Raw genomic sequence first — 27,755 nt, forward strand, 5'->3', positions numbered from 1 at the left:
CAAAATTAAAGGCTCTTTATCTGAATGCACGCAGCATTCGTAACAAGATAAATGAGTTGACGGCACAAATAGAAATAAATGGGTATGATCTGATAGCCATTACAGAGACGTGGTTGCAAGGTGACCAAGGCTGGGAACTGAATATTCAGGGGAATGAGACATTTCAGAAGGATAGGCAGAAAGGAAAAGGAGGTGGGGTAGCTCTGTAATAAAGGATGAGATCAGTGCAGTGATGAGAAATGATATTGGCTCAGAAGATCAAGATGTACAATCAGTTTGGGTGGAGAGAAGAAATAGTAAGGGAAAGAAGTCACTGGTGTGAGTAGTCTATAGGCCCCCTAACAGTAGCTACACTGTAGGACAGAGTATAAATCAAGAAATAATAGGGGCTCGTAAGAAAGGTACTGCGATAATCATGGGCGATTTTAATCTTCATATAGATTGGACAAATCAAATTGGCAAGGGTAGCCTTGAGGACGAGTTCATAGAATGTATTCGGGATGGTTTCTTAGAACAATACGTTGTGGAACCAACCAGGGAGAAGGCTATTTTAGATCTGGTAATGCGTAATGAGACAGGATTAATTAATGATCTCATAGTAAAGGATCCTCTAGGGAAGAGTGATCATAGCATGACAGAATTTCAAATTCAGTTTGAGGGTAAGAAACTTGGGTCTAAGACTAGTGTCCTAAACTTAAATAAAGGTAATTACAAAGTTATGAAGACAGAGTTGGCTAAAGTAGATTGGGAAAATAGATTAAAGGGTAAGACGGTAGATAAGTAGTGGCAGACATTTAATGAGATATTTCATAATTCTCAGCAAAGGTTTATTCCAGTGAGAAAGAAAGACTCTACGAGAAGGATGCACCATCCGTGGCTAATTAAGGAAGTTAAGGATGGTATCAAATTGAAAGAAAAGGCATACAATGTTGCGAAGATTAGTGGTAGGCCAGAGGATTGGGAAATTTTTAGAAACCAGCAGAAAGGATGACTAAAAGAGGGAGAAGATAAATTATGAAAGTAAACTAGCAAAAAATTTCAAAACAGACAGTAAGAGCTTCTACAGGTATATAAAAAGGAATAGAGTAGCTAAAATAAACATTGGTCCCTTAGAGGATGAGACTGGGGAATTAATAATGGGAAACGGTAGAGACTTTGAACAAATATTTTGTATCGTTCTTCACGGTAGAAGACACCAGAAGCATCCCAATAATAATTGATAATCAAGGGGCTATAGGGAGGGAGAAACTTAAAACAATGAGAAAAAGTACTAGGCAAACTAATGGGACAAGTCCCCTGGACCTGATGGCCTACATCCTAGGGTCTTAAAAGAAGTGGCTGCAGAGATAGTGGATGCATTGGTTGTAATCTACCAAAATTCCCTGGATTCTGGAGAAGTCCCAGCGGATTGGAAAACCGCAAATGTAACGCTCCTATTCAAGAAAGGAGGGAGGCAGAAAGCAGGAAACTATAGGCCAGTTAGCCTAACATCTGTCATTGGGAAAATGCTGGAATTCATTATTAAGGAACTAATAGCAGGGCATTTAGAAAATCATAATACAATCAAGCAGAGTCAACATGGTTTTATGAAAGGGAAACTATGTTTGACAAATTTACTAGAGTTCTTTGAGGATGTAACGAGCAGGGTGGATAAAGGGAAACCAGTAGATGTAGTGTATTTGGATTTCCAGAAGGCATTCAATAAGATGCCACATAAAAGGTTACTGCACAAGATAATAGCTCACAGGTTTGGGGGTAACATATTAGCATGGATAGAGGATTGGCTAACTAACAGAAAACAAAGAGTCGGGATAAATGGGTCATTTTCAGGTTGGCAAACTGTAACTAGTGGGGTGCCACAGGGATCAGTGCTGGGGCCTCAACTATTTACAATCTATATTAATGACTTGGATGAAGGGACCGTGTGTACTGTAGCTAAATTTACTGATGATACAAAGATAGGTGGGAAAGCAAACTGTGAGGAGGACCCAAAGAGAGAGTGTGCAAAGGGATATAGAAAGGTTAAGTGAGTGGGCAAACATTTGGCAGATGGAGTATAATGTGGGAGAATGTGAGGTTATCCACTTTGGTAAGAAAAATAAAAAAGCAAATTATTATTTAAATGGAAAGACTACAAAATGCTGCGGTACAGAGGGATCTGGGGGTCCTCGTACATGAAACACAAAGTTAGCATGCAGGTACAGCAAGTAATTAGGAAGGCAAATGGAATGTTGGCCTTTATTGCAAGGGGGATGGAGTATAAAAGTAGGGAAGTCCTGCTACAACTGTACAGGGTGTTGGTGAGACCACACCACACATACTGCGTGCAGTTTTGGTCTCCTTATTTAAGGAGGGATATACTTGCATTGGAGGCAGTTCAGAGAAGGTTCACTAGGTTGATTCTTGATATGAAGGAGTTGTTTTATGAAGAAAGGTTGAGCAGGTTGGGCCTATACTAATTGGAGTTTAGAAGAATGAGAGGTGATTTTATTGAAACATAAGATTCTGAGGGGGCTTGACAGGATAGATGCAAGGGAGGATGTTTCCCCTCATGGGGGAATCTAGAACTAGGGGGCATAGTGTCAGGATAAGGGGGCACCCATTTAAAATGGAAATGAGGAGGAATTTCTTCTCTCAGAGGGTCGTGAATCTTTGGAATTCTCTCCCCCAGAGAGCTGTGGAGGCGGAGTCAGTGAATATATTCAAGGTGGAGATAACCTATATTTGAGCTACAGGGGAGTCGAGGGTTATGGGGAGCGGGCGGGAAAGTGGAGTTGAGGCCAAAATCAGATCAGCCATGATCTCATTGAATGGCGGGGCAGGCTTGAGGGGCCGAATGGCCGACTCCTGCTCTTATTTCTTCTGTTCTTATGATACCCAAAGTGCCCAATGTAGTGGATTCTACTCAGTTTACATTGCAGGGCAGATTGTGTCTTTAATATTATAAAGAATAATGATAAAATAGTGATAGCTTGTTTCCATTAGTCAGTGAACAGTAACCAGAGGCACAAACTCAAGATTTATAAAAAAAGACTTGCATTTATACAGCGCCTTTCACGACCACTGGACATCCCAAAGGGCTGTACAAGCAATGCAGTACTAAAAAGTTTATTAATATTAAAGAGGAAGTAAGAAAAACAAACTTGTTACAGGGAGGTGGTTAACATGTGGTATTCTCTTTCACAAGCTGTTGTTGCTGCAGTCAATCACTTCATTTAAAGGGCAATAGTTCTTCAAAAAGAGGAATATTAAAAAATGTATTGGGAGCAAGCAGGAGAATTGATGGGTCTAAATGGCTGTTTGTGTGCTGTAATGTTCATGGGGATTTCAGTTCCATGACATCAAACAACTACACATATGCATCTCTAGTGGTTGAACACTCAGCCAGTCTGTAGCCGCCAAAACACAGGTCAGTGTCACCAGAGGCGGCCTTACACTATGAGGAAAATCCTCATACAGCACACAGGGTAATCAACTTCTCCCTAGACATGTTCACATATAACAGAAAAGCAAAGTAAAGACTTTACTTTATATAGCGTCTTTCACGACCACCGGACGTCTCAAAGCGCTTTACAGCCAATGAAGTACTTTTTGGAGCGTAGTCACTGTTGTAATGTGGGAAACGCGGCAGCCAATTTGCACACAGCAAGCTCCAACAAACAGCAATGTGATAATGACCAGATCATCTGTTTTAGTGATGTTGATTGAGGGATAAATATTGGCCCAGGACACCACTCTTCTTTGAAATAGTGCCTTGGGATCTTTTACGTCCACCTGAGAGAGCAGACGGGGCCTCGGTTTAACGTCTCATCCGAAAGACGGCACCTCCGACAGTGCAGCACTCCCTCAGCACTGCACTGGGAGAATCAGCCTAGATTTTTGTGCTCAAAAATACTGCGGATGCTGGAAATCTGAAATGCTGGAAATACTCAGCAGGTCAGGCAGCATCTGTGGCGAGAGAAACAGAGTTAACGTTTCAGGTTGAGATGAAAGGTCAACGACTGCATAAATGAGAGAGTTTGGGCAACTTTCTACTTTGGCATGGGTGTAAAACTGGCGGGATCAGATTGGCCAGCCGTTATCAATCCCTCCCAATTTACTTACCCATCGACTTCAGTTGAAAATCAGGCGGGGTTTTTAATGGGTCTGCCAATCCGAAACCACCAGTTTTACCCCCAGTGTGTTATGGTAATTGTGGTACGAGTCAGCAAGAAAGTGTATATAAGCCCTTCAACCATTTCTCTCAGAATCTTCTGGTTCTTGTCTTCCTCCTCTCCTTGGAGGCAATAGACTCTGCCTACCTACAGCCCTGCCTCTCATTTCAATAGATGCATGAAACCCATGGTCTCTGACCCTGGGTCAAATTTTGGGGTCGGGGCCACTAGCATGGTGAGGGCGGGCACATCGGAGGCGCCCATCCTGATCTGCCAGGTGGAAGGTGGAGCAGCTCCTCCACGAAGTTGGATGGGGGGCGGGGGGGGGCGCGAAGAGGTGTAAAAAAAACCTCACGTCTCTGGCCCCTAATTGCTCTCCCGTGACCATTGCAGGAAAGTTCACGTGACTGAATGTTGGGTGAGGACTGGATTGAGACCAGCCATGATGCACTCTGTGGATGAACAGCCCGTCAACCATGTGATGCACTCCATGGTCGAATAGCAAAAAAAACGGACACGCCGAATCTGGGCACACACACCGGTAGCTGCTCAAGTTAGGTGTCAGAGAGCTGCTGGGGCCTGTAAAACAGCAGGCCTCATTTCTTTCAGGAGAAAGAGAGAGAGAGAAAGGGGAAACAAAAAGGTCGGGTTTTGACGTGTGCGATCTTGTTGGCAGCGAAGTGGCTAATCACACTTGAATGAAAACATGCAGAAATCACATGGTAATTGAGAACAGGCCCAATTACCGCTGTGAAACAAAAGCATTTGAACCAGGAGGCAGAGAGGCCGAGAGCCCATTCCCCAACCGGAAATGAAGGCCAGCTGCCGCTGCACTGTGTATGAAACCAGCTAATTACAGCAACACAAGAATTACTGGGCAACAGTTCGCTGACAATGGACAGAATGTTCTGTCTGGCACAATCACCATTCTCTACTGACTGACACACAGCACGGACTAATCGCCGCACATACATGCAACTTGTATGGGCTTGACTTACAACAAATAAAAGCTGGAATTTGCCTCCGTTGTATTTTTGCAGTGGCGTTTCTCGTGCTCATCAGCAACAGAAGGCTGCCGAGGTATATCGACCGCACAAATGCTTCTTTTAAAGCTCCCTCCCAAATTGCATTCAACTGCTTCACCCACCATTCCCGGACGAGTAGCCTGCTCCCGGCGCAGTCAGTGCCAATCTACGGCTCGTCCTGGTAAAAGGGAGCTGTCCCTCAGAAAATTGAATGGGAGGGGTAGAGGAAGGGAATCGACAAGAGATTCGCCTCCCAATTCCGTCACTCATTAGCACCAAGCACGTGGCCACACAGCGCTCTGCAGCTCCCGCACAGCCAGCTCACCGACTTTTAAATAAGAACCGCGCGGGCGCGGTATTTTGAACGGGCCGCGCAGCCTCTTAAAAGGGCCGTGCACCCAGAAAGAAAATCGAAGGGAACATTGGTGCTCAGAGCCACTTTGCAGCACCGCCTGTTGGCGCACCAACTTTCACCACCACTGCCGCCAGCATCGTGTCTACACCTTCAGCCGAACATAAACCAACTCGGGCAACCCTTTATCGAGTGTTGCGTCTTGATCAGCCTCACGGAAAAAAAACACTAGGGCGAGAAACAAAAAAATCTCCCACACCAGAAATCCCTTTTCCACTTTTCCCCAAATACCAGCGAGTGTGCCCGGACTGCGTTTCTGGAGCATAACATTGAAGTAACTGGATAGTTTCTCAGAGATTTAATTTAAAAGATGCAATCTGGCACAGCCGTTTTTTAATCAGGTGTCTCAACTTCCCTTCAACCGTGCAACCCAGGAAGGCAATTTAATTTAGCTCTCCATCCGGACAAAGGAAACAGCGAGTGGTTAAACACAGTGTGAAATGAGTCACTTGTGCTGCTAACCTCACCTGGGGCGTCCTCATGTCGTCATATCCTTGATATATCTACCATTAGGTGGACGGGGAATATTAGGAACAGGATGAGGCCATTTGGCTTAATATGCCCGCCTCTCTTTGTCTGATCTCAATCAGACAATATCCTTTCTCACCGTATCCTGAATCTTTTATTGCCCTTCTCCGGAAACAAATCTACTTGCCCTTTGAACCCATTCATTTTGAATCAGTTCGTCCAAATCTCCGTTACATTTTGTGTGAACCCGTGCGGCTCAAATCTCCTACTTACTCTTTAAAAAAAAAAAAAAAAAAAAAAAATTGCGACGACATAATCAGGGCAAGTGATTTGTTACAGTGAGATGTGACTTGACAAATCCTGCAAATTTGAATACCCATCACAAGCACCATAATTGCTGCATTAAAAAGTCCCAGTTTTTGAGCAATAACAAATCACTCGTCCCAACCAAGTTGGTAACTAGTGGTGTAAATTTAAAATCATCACGAAAATAACAAAGGGACAGAGTGACATGAATCTTGTCATTCATGTGGAAATGACTTATGAAATAATACTGGGCGGCCTGCTGGTGGCGCTGTCCAGGGAGAGTATAAATACTCGGGCATGGGCCCAGCTTGCTCAGGACATTCTTTTACAGGAACTAGTGAAGGACACAACTAGACCTCCATGTTGTAAAACAGTTGATTAAAGCTTTGTTTAACGCTTAGACCAAGTGCCTAGTAGTTTTCTTACGTCACAGATCAGACGAGCTTTTTCTTTTAAAAAAAAGCAGAGGGTTAATAGGACCTGCAACGCCCTATTAGATAGAAATAGTGGTGGAAGCAAGAAGAAGAACTTGCATTTTTATAGCGCCTTTAACGTAGTAAAACGTCCGCTTCACAGGAGCGTTATCAGACAAAACTTGACACCGAGCCACATTAGGACAGGTGACGCAAAGCTTGGTGGAAGAGGGAGGTTTTTTAGGAGCGTCTTAAACGGAGGAGAGAGAGAGAGAGGGGCGGAGAGGTTTAGGGTGGGAATTTCAGAGCTTGAGCAGCTGAAGGCAGAATCAGTACTGAAGGGAGTAAAGGGTTGAGATGCAAAAGGAAGTGGGAGGGGGAGAACGCGTGCCGAGAAGCTATTCACTTCGCATTTGCCTCGTCTTAAAAAAATTGTTCATACACACTCTGATCCAGAAAGACGGCGTTCTGCTGCAAAATACTAATGCAGGTTCGTTTACGATAAAAGGATTGTTGGAAATATTCACCAGAGTCAAAGGGGAAAGATTTCTAAAAAAAACACACAAGAATATTTCCTTTAAAAGACTGGCTACCCCACAGAAGCAACAGTTCCTTTCCCGCAACACGACAAATATATTTTAAAACCAACAGTCCTCAGTATATTCAGCAGCTGCAAGTCCAAAAACAGGCAACATGTTGCCCGATTAAATACTGAACAGTAACAGTCTGATTATCACCAGATCGATGTCAAAACAAATCCCCCAAAAATGAAAAAACAATCCCGAAGGACCTCATTTCAACCGATGTTTGGGTCTACCAATTAAGCAAGACAGGCCTCATCTTAGGACTCAAGAGTTTAAAGATTGTATTTCAGAGCTTTGAACCAGAATGTTTTCTCCCAGTGATGAGAGGTAGATGGTGCACATTACAAACCCAGGCTAGATGTGTGTGGGGTGCGTGTGTGTGTCGACGAGGTAATATTACCTCATGGGAGAAAGGTAAGATGCCAGACTACCTCTCCAATCTAAACATCCTGTCGGCCAATGCAGCAAAACCAATTTAGTTAAAACAGTATCAACAAAGAACATCAAAGAACAAACTGATCCCATACTAATGAAAAACCTACTAATCTTCCACCCTGTGCCAATGCGACCTCAAAACTTCAAATAAACCCTTTCACCAGCACTGATTTTTTTCAAGCTTTAAAACAATATTGCTACCAGATGACATTAATATTTTAATTGGGACTAAATAGTCCTTCAGCGATATTAAGAAATAATTCTAGTCCGAGACATATATTCTTCACCCTCGAACTCCAAAGTTCAACGATGCCATCTGGGAAACAGATGCCGACTTTTGCCAAGGGAAGAATCAATTTGTGCAGCTCCTGTGAACCAGCGGAGTGCCCCCTTGGCAGACGTCTAGGAAATGGGTATCAGACTGCATGTATAGATGTATAACGGAGTTTGTTTACATAAATGGTGTTGTATCTATGCTTTAATGCGTTCAATCAAGCATGTAGATACGTCGAATTAAATCAGAGTCAGCAGACAGGCTTCTAACTGTGATCTTTACTTTATTTGTAAAATGGTTGACTGCAGCTTTCCCGGGTAATTCCCATAATGCAATGCACATTACATTACCGTATTAACTGGTGTCAAACTCGCAATCAATACATGACAAATGGAGAGGGGCGGGGGGCTGTCAGGCAATCGGTGCTGGTGCCCGCACTCGCAAGACGAGTGCAAAATACAGCCCGACAGGAGCGTAAGCTCGCTCAGTTCTTGATCTGGATTAATTCTGGACCAGATAGCGATTCCCCAAATCAGACCAATTTTTTTTAACCTGGTGTGAATGACTTGACCCGTTCGGCATTATACCAACAACGGGCGGCAAAACTTGATGCAGTAAATAAAGGCTCTGCTGGTTATCTTCCAGTTTTAACTTAATCCGTTGAGGTGAACACTTCGGCCCGGATTTGGCGGTGGTAATGACGACGAAACTGACAGCGTTTGCCGTCATTACCCCTCTGGAACTGACAGCAACTTCTGGAGCCGGCGCTTGCGCAGATCAGCGCTGAAACCCAGAAGTTGCTGTCAGTCATTTCCTGCTCCTCCACAGGTAGCGCTGTGGAGCTCCCCCAGAGCCGGCGATCAATTCAAATCACACGAGGCCTTCCGAGAGCGGTGGGCGCCGCGGGGACTGGAGTGCATCATCACTTAATTTAATTTGATAAGTTTTAAAAATTAATCTAGGGTTTAAAAGCTTTTTTTTAATAAACAGTCCACTTGTTCGGTCGGGAGAGCAGGAGGCTCCACTCGGCGATGCAGAGAGCCCTGCAGATGGAGAAGAATGTCAACCAGAGTCTGCCGGATCTGCACAAACCCTCATCTGTGAGAATTCCTGGAGACCCGCTATCTGGATGAACAAGTGAAAGACGACCAAGAAGCTTGGAGACCACATCACCAACTTGTAGAGACTGGGACCCCTGCCTTGTAGGCACGAGGGCTTGTGACTTTGTACAAAGAGCTGGGAATTGAACTCTGTAAATGTCATTCACTGTAAAATGTTCAAATTTTAAATTAAAAAAAAATTCAAATCACACTGAAGGATAAAAACTTCCCCTATTATGCTGGAATATCGCCATTAAACCCCCGCTAAAAAGCTAAGCCTTGTTGAAAGAGGTGTAACTGGGGTTTTAAGGGCGTATTGACTGCTGAACAAGCGTTCTGGCCCTGAAACAATAATTTTATATTTGTAGAATGTCAAATTTTTCCGTTAATATGATTAAGAATTACATAGTTTAAAAAAAAACTAAGTTCATGATATTTCAGCTTCTACCTTAATTCTATGTGTATGTCCCAATATTTATTGCGCTCTCTGTAAAATTTATAAAAAGTAAATTAGAATCTGTGCCTTTTACTTCCTGGTTTGCTGTCTGAGAGAATTCTTCAATGTGATTGGCTGCTTAGTCTAGTTGATGACATCACAGTTGCTGGATGCTGGAGATTCGCTTGCTTTGGCGCCAGACTCACACTAAGGTCGGGAGAGCTGAAATTCACGTCACAGAGATCGCTAGATTTTTGTGGCCAGCTTTCTTCGAGGTCAGCGGCCAGTGCCGTCGCTTCGCCGCTGACCGCAAATTCCGAGCCTTTATCTATTGTCTGCAATGTACACACCAAGCAAGCCATCCACTTCGACACTAAACTCCACTACCACACAAAACATTCACAGTATAAACACATCACAAAGCACAGCGCAGCCTTCCAACTTTAAGTTTCATATAATAAAGCAACTGGCATCTTGATTTAACTTAGTCTTGAGAAATTAACAGCGAAGGTCACTGAACCTGTGGTATAAATAAACTGAGATTTGGCGAGTCAGTTTTGTAATTGTGAGAGTTATGCAGTTGATGTCATTTGCTATATTTTGGTAAACAACTGAGCTCCATTGTTTTACATAATCAGAAAAGCTGTTGTACACAAAACTAAATTAAACCATTAGCTATGACAGCAATTGTACAACAGTGTAAAAAATAAAAGCAAAATTCCATTTAGTGTTGTGGGGACTGAGCACCAGGGGCTTCCTCAGGTACTCCCTCCAGCGGGCATCCTTTTCATTCCTGGTTACCAGCCCAAAGCTGTTGGTTTTTAAATGGGTAGCTAATTCGACAGCACCTCCCAAACCTGTGACCTCCACCAGCTAAAAGGACAAAGGGCAGCCCGAGCATGGGAACGCCAGCACCTCCAAGTTCCCCTCCAAGGCACAAACCATCCCGACTTGGACATATACATCGCCGTTCCTTTGTTGTCGCTGGGTCAAAATCCTGGAACTCCCTCCCTAACAGCACCGCGGGAGCGCCGTCACCTCACGGACTGCAGCGGTTCAAGAAGAAGGCTCGCCACCACCTTCTCAAGGGCAACTAGGGATGGGCAATACATGCTGGCCTTGCCAACGATGCCCAGATCCCCAGAATTAATTTTTAAAAATGACTCTAATGATTGATTGCTAGCCAGGTAACACTCGTGTGGGAAATAGAAATGTCTGAGGCAATGGGAACTCTCTTCTGAGGCCGAGGGTTAAAGCACAGTGGTGTGGCAGAGGAAAGGAAACCTCTGTTCATAACTCTGCCATGCATGACGCGAGAAATCCCCACAACAGTGATGTCTTGCACCTTGATGAGCACAAATAAAAGTTTTAAAGTAACGTCTAAAATAAAATAGGTCAACCAACCTAATTATTTTATTTCAGGGAATTCGTACTCCACGCCTGGCTGACTGGCAGGGATATAGAAGCAGGATACAGGCATTGTTCTGGGATTTCTTTCGGACTCCCTAATATTCAACACCAATTAGCAGGCTCACTTCTTTCTCTTCTCCAAAGGTCCCATCTCAAGGCAAATCATGAACATTCTTTGGGTTGCCCTAGAGCCACTTTGGTTACCATTTGGAGCTGCCAAACCCCACTTTATATTTATCATAAAGATGAAAAAATATAATAATGAAAGAGAAATTATGAGTTCAGAATACAACTTGTTCAGTGACTAAAAAAAATTCCCACTTAGCAAAATAGTCACATCTGTGGGGTTCATTCCTTAACATCAGCGGGGTTTTTCTTCATCACCCACCACTCACCAATGTGCTGCTGTGCTTTTTGTTGAAGATATTCGACGCTTCCCCTTTCTCCAGTATTCTCCCTTTGCCAGTCCACCCCTCTGGGCCATGTAACTCCTGTGTCCAAGGTGGCAATCTCCTCCCACCTGCCCAGACTACCAACTTTTGAGGTACACTTCAGTGGTCATGTAAAGATTCCCGATCCAATGTGCCCCCAACACCTCGAGGCCCTCCACCATTCCCCCCGTACTCTTTTCCTAACCGATACCTCACCATACTGATATTCTGCTGCCAGCCCCTTGTAGCTATAGCATTCTCCTCAGACATTTCTGCAAAGATACTGGGAAAGTCTCCTCCACTGGCCCGCTTACCTGTCCACGATGCGTCTCGCTCCGATGAGCGAAGACATCCCACTGGGGCAGTGCAGTGTAAGCTCCAGGGATCCCCGAGCCGGATGTGCTATGGTGACCGTCACCGCCACATGCTCCAGAGTCTTCATGCCGGACAAGTTCAAGTCATCAGCAGTTACTGTGGGGGAAACAAGTTAATTTTTGTAAATAGAAGCTGTAGAATTTGAGCCAAGAGTCAACCCAGTTTATATTGGACGCGAAAAGGAGCAACAAAATTGCTTCACGATTGGGCACTAAATTGCCAGTCTCAATCAGAGAGGCCACAGAAATGTCAGGGTACCACAATTGTGAGTGTTCACTCCTGGTGTTGGGCCTCGCTCACCCAGAGTGGGGAACACGGGGGGGGGGGGGGGGGGGGGGGGCGCAGTGGCCAGCTGGCTCGATTTTTGCTACTCCCAATTTTCCAAGGGCAGAGCCTTGCAATTTTGTGGCTCGGGTGCTCAAAACAGAAATTTCACAGTGGTACAGTATTTGGGGAGTGTACCTTTCTCTTGGTGGTGGCTGCTGAGTCATAAGGTGAAAGGTCCAAGCCCCACTCCAGACAGTGAATGGAGACTAGAATACGGTTTCTAGATACAGGAAACTCTTTTATCCGGCACCGACGTGGTGCCGGTTTATCAAAAAGTCCGGATTAGAGGTGTAGTAAAAGGTACGAGAGCTCCGTACACAGCAACAAATCCAGGCTTCCCTGTTGCTTAGCAACAGGTGCAGGAACCCCAGCCACAGACCAAGCGTCCTTAGTGCAGGAACCCCGGTTACACAGCCACAGATCCAGGAACGGCCACTAATATGAAGTAAAACTTACCTGAACCTACTCCTGAATTTTGCCGGTTAACAGAGATTTCCGGTTATTTAGGTGCTGGTAAATCGAGAGTTTCCTGTACTGGGTTGACATCCAGCAAGGGGCGGCGGGCGGGCGGTAGTTGCGTCCGATTGACAAGATGACCCCCTCCCGTCGTAAAGGATAGGTGGGGCTCTTTAGCCTTGGCTGAAGCCCATTCTGACTTCGGAAATAAAAATCGGGAGCGATGTAAAATGGGCTGCCGATTTGCTATCACCCGTTTTACACTAACGTGCAAAGTCAAAATCTACCCCAAAGAGTTTAAAGTTACATACATTCTTCACGACTTGTTTAAGATGGGAAAAATGCATTTCTAATATCAAACGACCGTCACATACCGCTCAGTTTGCAGAGAGACTGCACACAAAGCTGGCAGAGGCTGGCTGTCTGCACACAGGACAAAACAACATTTTTTAACCATATCGGGTAGCTCCTCTGTAAAGATCTGACGGGGTCCAGGGGACCTTTAAATCTAACTTATTCCAGAGTGTTTACACTGGAACATAAGAAACAGGAGCAGGAGTAGGTCATTCGGCCCGAAAAGTTAAGATCCAATTCATTTCTTTGTTTAAATGTAAACCATGTGAATAAGACCATCATCCTTCATCAGAAGCACCAACGTGCTTAATGTAGAATTTGGAACATGGCGAGACCTGTCAAATATTCCTTGGTGCTTTGAAGTGCTGGTTGTAATGCCAGCCCACAGGCTGCACGCTGGTTTTTCAAGGGAGCTCTTCTTTGCCAAAATCTACTGCTTTATGCAATTGGTAATTTAGTGTTTCAACGGTTTCGGCAATGCCTATTAAGCTGTTGATAAGGTTTGGTGCTTAGATTGGTAAGTAGCGCTGCACCAATGTGTATGGGTCACAGTTCTCAAATTTCATTTCCTACGTACTGAGTGTGTGTCCAGAGTGATGAACTTACTTGGCACTGCACCATGAAGTAGTCTACTGCACTCACAATTCCGTCAGATAAAGTATGATTTGGACAGGTTGGGTGATTGGGCAGAAGCATGGCAGATGCAATATAACGTGGATAAATGCGAGGTTATCCACTTTGGTGTCAAAAACAGGAAGGCAGATTATTATCTGAATGGCAATAGATTGGGAGAAGGGAAAGTGCAACGAGACCTGGGCGTCCTTGTGCACCAGTCGCTGAAAGTAAGCATGCAGGTGCAGCAGGCGGTTAAGGCGGCAAATGGTATGTTGGCCTTCGTAGCGAGAAGGTGAGAGTACAGGAACAAGGATGTCTTGCTGCAGTTGTACAGGGCCTTGGTGAGACCACATCTGGAGTATTGTGTGCAGTTTTGGTCGCCTTATCTGAGGAAGGATGTTCTTGCCATGGCAGGAGTGCAGCGAAGATTCACCAGGCTGATAGCTGGGATGGCAGGAATGACGTATGAGGAGAGATTGGGTCGATTGGGCTTGTACTCGCTGGAGTTTAGAAGAATGAGAGGGGATCTCATCGAAACTTATAAAATTCTAACAGGACTAGACAAACTAGATGCTGGAAGGATGTTCCCAATGGTCGGGGAGTCCAGAACCAGGGGTCACAGTCTAAGGATAAGGGGTAAGCCATTTAGGACAGAGATGAGGAGGAATTTCTTCACCCAGAGAGTGGTGAACCTGTGGAATTCTCTACCAAGGAAGGCAGTAGAGACCAATTCATTAAATATATTCAAGAAGGAGTTAGATATATTTCTTAAGGCTAAAGGGATCAAGGGATATGGGGAGAAGGCAGGGACAGGGTACTGAATTTGGATGATCAGCCATGATCTCATTGAATGGCGATGGTGTGGAGATGCCGGAGTTGGACTGGGGTGGACAAATGTAAGAAGTCACACAACACCAGGTTATAGTCCAATGGCGGAGCAGGCTCGAGGGGCCGAATGGCCTACTCCTACTCCTATCTTCTATGTTTCCCTATCTCAGCTGTGCCAGCAGGAGAGAGGACACTCAGCACATAGGAATAGGAGTAGGCCATTCAGCCCCTTGAGTCTGCTCTGCCATTTTATGAGATCATGGCTGGCCTATATCTTAACACCATTTACTTGCCGTGGCTCCAAATCCCTTAATATCCTTGGCTAGCAAAAATCCATGAATCTCAGATTTAAAATTATTAATTGAGCTAGCATCTGCTGCTTTTTGTGGAAGAGCCTCCCACACTTCTACCAACCTTTGTGAGAAGTGTTTCCTAACTTTTCTCTTGAATGGCCCGACTCTGATTTTAAGGTTATGCCCCCTTGGTTTCAATGTCTCTGGACTAAGGGGGGAGGGGTGTAGGGAAGGGAGAAATCAGCCAGTGTTCTTGCTCCTCACCCGTATCCAGTAACCTATTCTCACCTGTGGATGGAAGGTGAGGAGAAGATCGAATGTAGCGGTGACTCCGGGACTTGAGCATCATAATTTAGGCTCACACGTCAATGCAGTACTGAGGAGGTGCTGCACTGTCAGAGGTGCCGTCTTTTGGATGAGACGTTAAACCGAGGCCCCGTCCACTCTCTCAAGAGGATGTAAAAAAAAAATCCCACTGCACGATTCGGAGAAGAGCAGGGGACTTCTCCTGGTGTCCTGGCCAACATTTATCCATCAGCCAACACCACCGAAACCAGATTTAATGGTCGCTTATCTCATTGTTTGTGGGACCTTGCTGTGTGCAAATTGGCTGCTACATTTGCCGAAATAACAACAGTGTCTGCACATCTAACACAATTTATTGGCTGTGAAGCACTTTGGGATGTCCTGAGAATCTGAAGCGTGCTGTAATAAATGTAAGTTAGTTAGTTTCTTTCTTTCCAGACTGCTGACCCTCATCATCTACTACAACAACAACAACTTGTATTTATATAGCGCCTTTGATGCAGTAAAACGTCCCCAGGCGCTTCACAGGCGCGATTATCAGACAAAATTTGACTCTGAGCCACATAAGGAGAAATTAGGGCAGGTGACCAAAACCTTAAGGAACGTCTTAAAGGAGTAAAGAGGTGGAGAGGTGGAGAGGTTTAGGGAGGGAATTCCAGAGCTTAGGGCCCAGGCAGCTGAAGGCACGGCCGCCAATGGTGGAGCGATTAAAATTAGGGATGCTCAAGAAGCCAGAATTAGAGGAGCACAGATATCTCGGAGGGTGTTGTCAGGCTGGAGGAGATTACAGAGATAGGGAGGGGGCGAGGCCATGGAAGGGTTTCGAAAACAAGGACGGGAATTTTAAAATCGAGTCGTTGCTTAACCGGGAGCCATCTAGGCTCACACATGAAGATTGGCCACTTGGGAAATGGTAGTGGTGGACTCTTGGAATCCGTGAACATATATCTCGGTGCCTTCAAGGGAGGCAGGAGTAAAAGGAAAGAAGCTTGGGAAAATCCCCAAAAAAGTGAAGCAAAGCAGCAGTGGCTGAAGAAACAAGAGACGCTCGCCGGCGGCCAAAACAAACAGCCACTGCTAAAGTTAAGGAAAACAAGGCTCTTCTCTGCCGAGCCCAGCCACCATTTTATTTGTGCTGTTCTTATTATGTACTGAGACAAAGCACAGTTTTTAAAAAAAAGAAAAGCGGTTCTCAACTTCTTTATATTCCTGATAAAACAATGAGTTGGCAATCTTCTGCTGAGCATACTGAAAAAGAATCTGATAACGCAGGTTCTGAGCGCTCTCCGACAGCCAGCCGACAGATAGAGCCAACGTTCACATTTTACTGACATTTGTGTGTTTGCAGCAGTAACATTGCCTTAAATGGTCAAGAAGTAGAGAGTAGCCTGGCTATGGACCAGCATCAGCACTGAAGCAGCTTCTTGTTTACTTTAATGTTTGCATCACATTTCCTCCTAGATAAATTTTCAGTAGAAACGTCACTTTCAGCCGCATTTGAGCCAAAAGTGATAAATAATGTTTGGATACCCAAACCACTGGACTTACATGACATCATTGGTCTGGCGATAGTAACCATCAAGCTGGCGCGTTGCCTTTTCTTTTAAAAGAAGTATGACAATACCTTTTCCTCACAGAACACAAGAGCTCAGCTCCCCTCATCGCTTCCGTCGTAAAGTGCCGTGTGTCGGCAGCAGACAAGGACGGGGCTGGATTTGGTTGCGATGCCCCTCCCCCGGTTGAACAGTCCGCTGGCAACCATGAAGCCGCTCTCCTGTACGCAGAGGCCGAGAGTGGAGGTGGGATGGTCCCAGCAGTGGTAGCTCTCTCCGGGAACGCTTCACCAGCAAAGGGGACGGAGTTTCCTCCCTTTCCACCAAAGGGACCCGCTGCAGCCAATTTGCGCACAGCAAGGTCCCACAAACGGCCATGTGATAATGAGCAAATAATCATCAGGAGTGAAATAACAACAGAAAATGCTGGAGATACTCAGCAGGCCAGGCAGCGTCCGTGGAGAGAGAAACAGAGTTAACGTTTCAGGTCGAAGACCCTTCGTCAGAACTGGACAAAAGCAGGAAATGGAAAGCAAGTTTAGGGGCTGGGAAAAGGGGGAGGGGATGAAAAATCAAAAGGGAAGGTCAGTGATAGGATAGAAAGCAGGAGAGATAAAGAGACATTGAGAGACATTAAGAGATATTCAAGGCGAGAGGAGGTGGTAATCCCTTTTTGTTCTTTCATCCCCTCCCCTTTTCCCAGCCCCTAAACTTGCTTTCCATTTCCTGCTTTTTTCCAGTTCTGACGAAGGGTCTTCGACCTGAAACGTTGACTCTGTTTCTCTCTCCACGGATGCTGCCTGGCCCGCTGAGTTTTTCCAGCATTTTCTGTTGTTATTTCGGATTTCCAGCATCCGCAGTATTTTGCTATTGTATCATTATGAGTGATGTTGATTGAGGGATAAATATTGGCCAGGACACCAGGGATAACTTCCCTGCTCTTCGAAATAGTGCCGTGGGATCTGTTACATCCACCCGAGAGGGCAGACGGGCCCTCGGTTTAACATCTCATCCAAAAGTCGGCACCTCTGACAGTGCGGCACTCCCGCACTGGAGTGTTAGCCTAGATTTTTGTTCTCAAGATAAGGCTACTAGAGTACAGTTAATTGGACACCTACTGCCCATAACACATAACATAGAAACATAGAAGATAGGAGCAGGAGTAGGCCATTCGGCTCCTCGAGCCTGCTCTGCCATTTAATGAGATCATGGCTGATCATGCAAATTCAGTACCCTGTCCCTGCTTTCTCCCCATATCCCTTGATCTCTTTAGCCTTAAGAAATATATCTAACTCCTTCTTGAATATATTTAATGAATTGGCCTCAACTGCCTTTTGTGGTAGAGAATTCCACAGGTTCACCACTCTCTGGGTGAAGAAATTCCTCCTCATCTCTGTCCTAAATGGCTTACCCCTTATCTTTAGACTGTGACCCCTGGTTCTGGACTCCCCCACCATCGGGAACATCCTTCCTGCATCTAGTCTGTCTAGTCCTGTTAGAATTTTCTAAGTTTCAATGAGATCCCCTCTCAATCTTCTAAACTCCAGCGAATATAAGCCCAATTGACCCAATCTCTCCTCATACGTCATTCCTGCCATCCCAGGTATCAGTCATGTGAATCTTCGCTGCACTCCCTCCATGGCAAGAACATCCTTCCTCAGCTAAGGCGACCAAAACTGCACACAATACTCAAGGTGTGGTCTCACCATAAAAAGTATCAATGGAGAAAAATAACTTGCCCAATGTGTGTGTGCAACAGAAACTGTGCAGCAGTGTGGCAAAATTCAGATAGTTTTGGAGTTTGAGATTCCTTGCCAGTCAGACCAAGAACACGCACATCATCGGCCTCCCTGTAGCACTAGGCCTCAGCATATTTACTGCATTGGTTTTCCAGCCCTACTCCAATCCTCAGACCAGCGCTCCTGGCTGGCAGATTCACAAGCAATGACTGGGTCCTTTGTCTTAAACACAGGAGCATCTGGCTGTGAAGCCAGTGATCTTCAGAGGCCAATTACCAATCCAGTCGTGGCAACAACACCTGCCTGTGGAGTTTAAATTTGGCAGGGCACAACTCAAATGTATTGCAATCTGAATGTAGTCACTTCTCCTTTTGATTGTGAAACCAAATCCTGGCACGATTAGTTTAACACATGTCGGAACATTAACTGGAAAGTTAAAAGATATAGTGAGTAGTACAAGACAACAAAGCATTCACTAATCTTTTTGTTGCTGAATTTTTCTTTTAGTATTGTGTTTCATCTTTCAGATGAGATGTTGATCCAAGGCCCCGTCCACCTGAACGTAAAAGATCCCATGGCATTATGTGAAGAACAAGTTCTCATGGTGTCCCAGCAAAAACTTGTCCTTCAATCAACACCTCCAAAAACACATCAACTGTTGATTTATCGTACTGCTGTTTGCGGGATCTTGCTGTGCGCAAATTGGCTGCTGCTTTTACCCAAAAGCAATTTATCGACTGTAAGCACTTTGGGATGTCCCAAGTAAGTGAAATGTGCGCTATAAATGCAAGATTGTTGTTTCTTTCTTGTTACTGAAGAGTGGCAGCTGATGTTCTAGAACACAAGGCTCCTTTGCTGGTGGTCCCAAGTTCAAACCCGGGCTCCACCATCACTTCAACTCAACTACCCTCATTGGCCAAGCTGACAAAAGGGGCACTCCACTAGGTGCACGGTGGGTCAGGCAGCACAAGGACTGCTTCCCGTCGGCCAAGGACAACGTGATGATGGGCGAGAAGTAAATTGTGATCCTGTCCATTGAGTTGGTGGGAGCTGAGAGGTGGCCAGTAGCAACAGGGACTTAAAAAAAAAACACAATTCAAAAAGGGGAAGAATTGGAAAAAAATATGAAAGAACTTTTCAAAATGGCCCTTTTTTTTAAAACTTTACCTAAACTAACCTCAAGGTTGATTTGGAAGGCACACAGGAACATTTGGAAGATTAGAGTTCACTGGATAAATCCTCCTTGTGATGTGGTACCTGTAGTGTATGTAACGTTCCACCTTTAAGAGAACTATTTTAAGGGTTGCACTACTTTATCTTGGCTACTGTATACTGTAATACCGGTGGTGACCACACCGGTATATAAGTGCTGTGTAAGGATTTATTGGGCAGATTCGCCCTGACCTTCGAATAGTAAAGTCCTGTTAAAGTTACTCTTGTAGTCTGTGTATTAATTCGCCATATAACACACAGACTTTACAGTGGCGACGAGTTCGATCTTACCCTGCGGCAGCGATACATCCGAAGCAGTTAACGAGCGTCGAGAAGAGGCATCCGCCCTCGTCGTTCTGCTGAGAGAAGACTCGAGTCTGCAGAGCAAGGAAGAAGGAAGAATTCAGACACGAAGCCTTCCATCAGCAACAGGCAGTGATCGTCCCTTCTGTCACGGTGGTGAGTGAGCCGATCAGCCACGGGAAGCAAGTCGGCCACGTTGACTGTGAGTAGGGGGGAAATAAAAAGAAACGGAGGATAAGGGCGGTGAAGTCGACCACGGTCGGGGGAAAGGAGCCGGACAGAAGTCGGGGCCAGAGACGCTAAGACTGGGGCAGCGTAGGGCACGGAAGCCGCGGTACAAGCGGGAACGCAGCCGGTGTGAGAGACCGGGCTACAAGCGGGAACGCAGCCGGTGAGAGAGACCGGGCTACAAGCGGGCTGGGAGACGCAACAGCGTCGGGAGACAGCTCGACCGCGACCGGCGAAAAAGGCCGGGCAGCTACCGAGGCCGCGAGGCGCTGCGACCGGGATCGTAAGGCGCGGGAAGAAATAAATAAATAAAACCGCGGAGAACTCAGCCGCAGCCGGGGGAGGAAAGGACCGGACTGCGAGAGGGCTGGGGAGGCGCGATTGAAAGCCGCTGAGGGAGAGACAGAGCCCGAGCGAGCGGGAGAGCTTCAGAATAAACTGAAGCCGGCGCGCAGGCTGCGAAACCCGAAAGCCAGCGGTCGTCGCCCGAGGGCAAAGCTTACCCCCCCCCGCCAGAGGAAGACAAGCGCGGGAAACCGCCATCCTCGGAGGCGGGGAAGAAGTTAAGCGCGGGAAACCGCCATTTTTGAAAAAAAAAGAAGTTAAAAAGTAAAGAAAAATTTCGTTGTTGTTCTCAGAAAGATTGTGAAGATGCCTAAGCGTGGTAACATCAACGATTTCGATTCCGATGTGGAAGATTGGGCCACGTATGTAGAACGCATCGAGATATATTGTAAGGTCAATAAGATAGCAAATTATGATAAAGCTCTAACCTTACTAAACTCAATGGGTGCGAAGACATACGGGCTATTGAAGCATCTTCTATCACCAGCTAAACCGGCGGATCAGTCTTTCGCTAATATTGTTGCTGTCCTGAAGGATCATTTGAACCCCACACCGCTGATGTTAGCGGAACGATCTAAATTTTACGTGAGAACGCAACTAAAAGAGGAAAGCAACGCGGAGTACTTGGTTGAACTGCGTAGGCTAGCAAAATACTGTCAGTTTGGGGAAAATCTGACAGAGGCACTGAGAGACAAGTTCGTGTGTGGGATGTCGAAGGAAGAAACACAAAAGCGACTGCTCGAAGAGAACGATCTTACGCTTGATAAGGCTGTCCTTATTGCAGCATCGCACGAAGCCGCAGCGAGAGGCACGGCGGAGATGCAGCTGAAGACAGCAGTACTCAGCGTGGATCAAATGACTTCGGGTACAACGAAATGTTATCGTTGTGGGAAGACAACACACGACCAGAACCAATGCTGGTTTAAAAACCAGGAATGTAGAAAATGTGGCAAGCTTGGTCACATAGCTAAAGTATGCCGGTCAGGAAAGAAGACCAGCAACAATAAGTCACCGCAGAAGAAGTACAGAAAGGTACATAAGGTGACTGGGAAGAGTTCAGATGAACAGAATTCGGATTCAGACTCCAACAGCAAGGAACTGGGTAGTCTGAGGATTCACAATGTGAGTAAGGAAACTGACCGACAAACTATCTGGGTCACACTACAGATTGCAAAAGTCCAAGTGAAGATGGAAGTGGACACCGGATCGGCGTTGACGGTCATGAATAAGCAAGATTACAAAAAGTTATTCAAACATATTCCCCTACGGGATACAGAGATAGTATTGCAGACATACACGGGGCATAAAGTATACCCCATCGGAAAGATAAAAGTCAAGGTGAGACACAAGGGCAAAGAACACCAAGGAATGGACATATATGTACTACCCGAGGGAGGTCCACCACTTCTGGGGCGGGAGTGGATCAGGAAAATAAAGATAGACTGGCACTCCCTAAACACAATGACGGTAGATTCCGGAAAGAAAGATGTCAAACCTGAACGATTGTCCAGAATATTGGACGAGGCTAAAGAGGTATTCCAGCAGGGACTGGGAATACTGAGAGGAATTAAGGCAAAAATCAAGATTGCAGAACATGCAAGCCCAAAATTTTTCAAAGCCAGATCGGTACCTTACGCGATACGACCTGCTGTGGAGGCAGAACTGGAAGAGCTTGAACGTTCAGGGGTACTGTCTAAGGTGGACTGGAGTGAGTGGGCCACGCCCATTGTTCCCGTCACGAAGCCTTCGTCGAGTAACAAGCCAGGGGGACCGGGAAAGGTCCGCATCTGCGGAGACTTCAAGATCACAGTTAATCCGGTGCTTCACACGGTACAATACCCGCTTCCGCGGATTGAGGATATCTTTGCTTCATTGTCTGGCGGGAAACACTTCACCAAGATAGACCTGGCGCAAGCATACTTACAGATGGAAGTCGAGGAAGAGTCGCGCCAGTATCTCACAATCAACACGCACAGAGGCTTGTATCGATATAATAGACTGGTTTTTGGAGTGGCTTCGGCTCCAGCAATTTGGCAGAGGGCCATGGAGCAGGTCTTACAGGGTATTCCAAGCACTCAGTGTTACTTGGACGATATCCTGATTACGGGAGAGGACGAGGAGGAACACCTCACAAATTTGAAACTGGTGCTCACCAGGTTGAAGGAATATGGCCTTCGAGCTAACCGCCAGAAATGTGAGTTCTTCCAGAAACGGATCTCGTACTGTGGTCATGTCATTGACCAAGAGGGCCTGCACAAGTCACCTGAAAAGATCGAAGCTGCCGTGAAGGCCCCCGCTCCGGAAAATGTATCACAGTTGAGGTCGTTTCTGGGGTTGATTAACTATTACCATAAGTTTCTGCCAAATCTATCCATGGTGCTGCACCCGCTGAATGCTCTGTTGCGGAAAGAAGTACCATGGAAGTGGAGCGAGGACTGTAAGAAGGCCTTTCGCAAAAGCAAGGCATTGATCACCTCTGAGGAAGTGTTGGCTCACTTCAATCCAACGCTACCTCTTCGTCTAGCTTGTGATGCTTCCCCTTATGGTATTGGAGCAGTACTCACACAAGTTGCCAAATGGCTCAGAAAGGCCAGTCGCATTTGCATCCCGATCATTGACCTCCGCTGAGCGCAATTATGCTCAGATAGATAGGGAGGCTCTCAGCCTTGTGTGGGGAGTAAAGAAATTCAATCATTACCTGCAGGGCAAGAAGTTTACATTGCTGACAGACCACCAGCCGTTGGTATCCATATTCAACCCTAACAAGGCCGTTTCCACTATGACAGCGCAAAGGCTACAGAGGTGGTCCGTGTTACTAGGGGCACACCAATATGACATCGAATACAAAAGGTCCAAACAGCATGGAAATGCTGATGGGTTATCGCGCCTACCGTTGCCAGTGGTAGAAGAGGCGACTACAGTGGACCCAGTGGAGATGTTCCACTCAACCATAGTGGAATGTCTACCAGTAACAAATTCTATGATCGAAAAGGAAACAAGAAATGACCCGACTCTCTCACGAGTCTACGATTTAACGGTGGAGGGATGGCCAGCACATGGCGAGCCAATGTTGCCAGCATTTTCGCAAAGAAAACAGCTGTCAGTGTGCCGAGGAACCTTGATGTGTGGATCTAGAGTGGTGATTCCACCCAAACTCCAGCATAAAGTGCTAAAGGAGCTTCACGAGGGGCATCTGGGTGGAGTGAAAATGAAGAACCTAGCCAGAGCGTTTGTGTGGTGGCCAGGTATCGATGGAGACATCGAAGAAATGACCAAGAGCTGTTTAGGATGCCAGAAGGTCCAAAATGCCCCACCACAAGCCCCTCTACATCCATGGGAGTGGCCCTCATCTCCATGGCAAAGGGTACATATCGACTTTGCTGGTCCATTTATGGACTCAATGTTCTTAATCGCGGTGGATGCACACTCCAAGTGGCCGGAGGTAATAAAGATGTCCTCCACCACCATGGAAAAAACCATCACAGTATTAAGGACCATATTTGCCAGGAATGGGCTGCCGGAACAGATCTGTTCTGATAATGGACCGCAATTTGTGTCCGAAGAATTCAGGAAGTTCTTAAAAAGCAATGGGGTTAAGCACTACACGTCCGCCCCATACCATCCCGCCACCAATGGATTAGCTGAAAGGTTTGTCCAGACCTTCAAGAAGGCCATAAAGGCCATGGGTAATGAAGACATAAATCTACAACATAAGGTAGATAACTTCTTGTTGGCGTACAGGAATGCAACACATGCGGTCACAAACCAAACTCCCGCCATGATGTTTTTCAATAGAAGACTAAGATGCCGGCTGGATTTGATTAAGCCAAACGTCAGAAGGGACGTAGAGAACCGGCAATTTCAAGGCATGAATGAAAGGCCAACTAGAACCTTCCAGATAGGTCAACAGGTTTTGGCTCGGGACTACCGTACCGAGAAATGGCAGCCTGGAACTATTGGAAAAAGGCTAGGACAGCTGATGTATACCGTGGACATTGGTGAAAGCATAATAAGGCGCCATGTTGACCAGATCATAGAGTCATCCACAAAGGGCCAACCTACTCCACAACTCTATACGCCTAATGTTGAAGCAGAGATACCCAGAGCATCTACCTCCGATCCGGTAATACTGGAATCAGATGAACCTGACACTGTCCTTCAAGCAGAATCGACCTTGCCAGAAGAACCTACTACACCACCGAAAACTACTACACCACCGAGGCATTATCCGGACAGAGTCAGGAAGCCTCCAGAGAGACTGAATCTGTGAACTGTTTTACATAAAGTTGTATATATATGTTATATTAATGGGAATATATATATACTGTTAACCTAAAAAGGGAGGATTGTAGTGTATGTAACGTTCCACCTTTAAGAGAACTATTTTAAGGGTTGCACTACTTTATCTTGGCTACTGTATACTGTAATACCGGTGGTGACCACACCGGTATATAAGTGCTGTGTAAGGATTTATTGGGCAGATTCGCCCTGACCTTCGAATAGTAAAGTCCTGTTAAAGTTACGCTTGTAGTCTGTGTATTAATTCGCCATATAACACACAGACTTTACAGTACCGAGTTGCACAGGCCGGGAAAGTCGCAGGTTTAATTCCTGGGTCAGTTCCGAATCAGTGAATTCTGATGGGCAAATTTCAGGGCTTTTGGCTATTCCAACACACTCCTGGCTGGCCTCCCACATTCTACACTACGCAAACTTGAGGTCATCCAAAACTCGGCTGCCCATGTCCTAACTCGCACCAAGTCCCGTTCGCCCATCATCCCCTGTGCTCGCTGACCTACATTGGCTCCCGGTTAAGCAACACCTCGATTTCAAAATTCTCATCCTTGTTTTCAAATCCCTCCATGGCCTCGCCCCTCCCTATCTCTGTAATCTCCTTCAGCCCCACAACCCCCTCCCCCCCAAGATATCTGCGCTCCTCTAATTCAGCCCTTTTGAGCATCCCTGATTATAATCGCTCAACCATTGGTGGCCTTGCTTTCTGTTGCCTGGGCCCTAAGCTCTGGAATTTCCTGCCTAAACCTCTCCGCCTCTCTTTCCTCCTTTAAGACACTCCTTAAAACCTACCTCTTTGACCAAGCTTTTGGTCACCTGAACTAATTTCTCCTTATGTGGCTCCGTGTAAAAATTTTTTTGTCTTATAATACTCCTGTGAAGCACCTTGGGACGTTTTACTACATTAAAGGCGCTATATAAATACAAGTTGTTGTTGTTGAAATTTCCTGTGGTAAAGAAATCTTCAAGTTCTGTCTGACTCTTGAATTGGGCGCCGTCCTTAAAACCCAGTCCTGTTAGAATCAGAGCTGCAAGGAAGACAGTAGAATCTTTTTAATAACAACAGAAAACGCTGGAAAAACTCAGCAGGCCAGCCAGCATCCGTGGAGAGAGAAACAGAGTTAATGTTTCAGGTCGGAGACCCTTCGTCAGAACTGGAAAAAAGCAGGAAAAGGAATAGATTTTGAAGCAAGTGGGGGCTGGGAAAAGGGGGAGGGGATGAAAGAACAAAAGGGAAGGTCAGTGATAGGATGGAAAGCAGGAGAGATTGAGAGACACTGAGAGATATTCAAGGCGAGAGGAGGTGGTAATAGAAACATAGAAGATAGGAGCAGGAGTAGGCCATTCGGCCCCTCGAGCCTGCTCCGCCATTCAATGAGATCATGGCTGATCATCCAAACTCAGTACCCTGTTCCTGCCTTCTCCCCATATCCCTTGAGCCTTAAGAAATATATCTAACTTCTTGAATATATTTAATGAATTGGCCTCAACTGCCTTCTGTGGTAGAGAATTCCACAGGTTCACCACTCTCTGGGTGAAGAAATTCCTCCTCATCTCAGTCCTAAATGGCTTACCCCTTATCCTTAGACTGTGACCCCTGGTTCCGGACTCCCCGCCATCGGGAACATCCTTCCTGCATTTAGTCTGTCTAGTCCTGTTAGAATTTTATTCGTTTCAATGAGAGAGATTAAGGAACAAAGGATGGCTCTAGATGGAGTGTGAATTGCGCTGGCAGAGTGAAGGACAGCTGTCATGTGAGTAGAATCTTTTTGTCCACCCAACCTATTCGCTACAACAGAATTCTACTATACTGCTGCAGCAATGGGGCATGGCAACTGGCCTCAACGTTCCCAGCTAGGGAGAAAGGAAAAGATGGAAATAGTCTGTGTTCCTGATCACTAATCTCTGGAAAGTACATGTCTGGATGTCAGATGGAAATATGGCTGAGTTCAGCTACGAAATGCCTCACCCTCGCCCAGTGCGATAGCCTTTGGACACAGGCTGCCAGGGTTCAAACATGAACAATGGCCACAGAGGTGAAGTTTCAGTCACACGAAATTACAAAGAAAGACTTGCATTTGTACAGCACAGAACACCAGACATCCCAAAGCGCTTTACAGCCAATGAAGTACTTTTTTTTTGGGAGTGTAGTCACTGTTGTAATGTAGGAAATGCAGCAGCCAGTTTACACACAGCAAGCTTCTACAAACAGCAATGACCAGATAATCTGGTTTTGGTGATGTTGATTGAGGGATAAATATTGGCCAGGACATCGGGGATAACTCCCCTGCTCTTCTTTGCAATAGTGCCATGGGATCTTTTACATCCACCTGTGACAGCAGGCAGGGGCCTCGGTTTAACGTTTCATCCGAAAGACGGCACCTCCGACAGTGCGGCGCTCCCTCAGCACTGCACTGGCAGCATCAGCCTAGATTTTTGTGCTCAAGTCTCTGGAGTGGGGACTTGAACCCACAACCTTCTGACTCAAGAGGCGAGGGTGCTACCCACTGAGCCACAGCTGACTTTTTGTACCCCAGCAAAAGTCATTCCTTTCGGAAGAGATAGATAGAAAAGGAGCGCTAGATACACACAGAGAAAGCTGAAGTGGGGGCGGGGGCGGGGGAGGGAAACGATTGTATGTTTAGTTCGGAGAGATGAGCAAGTACAGGAAACTCTTTTTTATCCAGCACCGACGGGACCGGCGTGGTGCCGGTTTATCAAAAAATCCAGATTGCAGAGATGTATAGTTAAAAGGTACGAGAGCTCCGTACACAGCAACAAATCCAGGCTTCCCTGTTGCTTAGCAACATGTGCAGGAATCCCGGCCACAGACCAAGCGTCCCTGTTGCTTAGCAACATGTGCAGGAACCCTGATTGCACAGCCACAGATCGAGGAACGGCCACTAATATGAAGTAAAACTTACCTGAACCTACTCCTGAATTTTGCCGGTTAACCGAGATTTCCGGTTATTTAGGTGCCGGTAAATCGAGAGTTTCCTGTATAGTGAAACGCAAGAAAGCTGGATTTTGGAATCAGCCCTGCAACATTTATCTCCCTCTCCTCTATATTGTGCAGTGGA

General features: G+C 46.0%; 1 protein-coding gene across 1 annotated transcript in view; it reads right to left on the reverse strand.

The window, feature by feature from the left end:
* Positions 1 to 27,755, reverse strand: part of LOC147100311 (proprotein convertase subtilisin/kexin type 7-like) — a 262,793-nt gene that overhangs the window by 25,360 nt on the left and 209,678 nt on the right. The window contains exon 12 of the mRNA XM_085967871.1: positions 11,763 to 11,919. Within this exon, the coding sequence (XP_085823997.1) occupies positions 11,763 to 11,919 (157 nt within the window). The remainder of the gene's footprint in view (positions 1 to 11,762; positions 11,920 to 27,755) is intronic.

This window comes from Somniosus microcephalus, chromosome 26 (assembly GCF_052327205.1).
Source record: "Somniosus microcephalus isolate GS21.2 chromosome 26, FLI_Smic_1.0, whole genome shotgun sequence".
In the NCBI taxonomy this organism is placed as follows: Eukaryota; Metazoa; Chordata; class Chondrichthyes; order Squaliformes; family Somniosidae; genus Somniosus; species Somniosus microcephalus.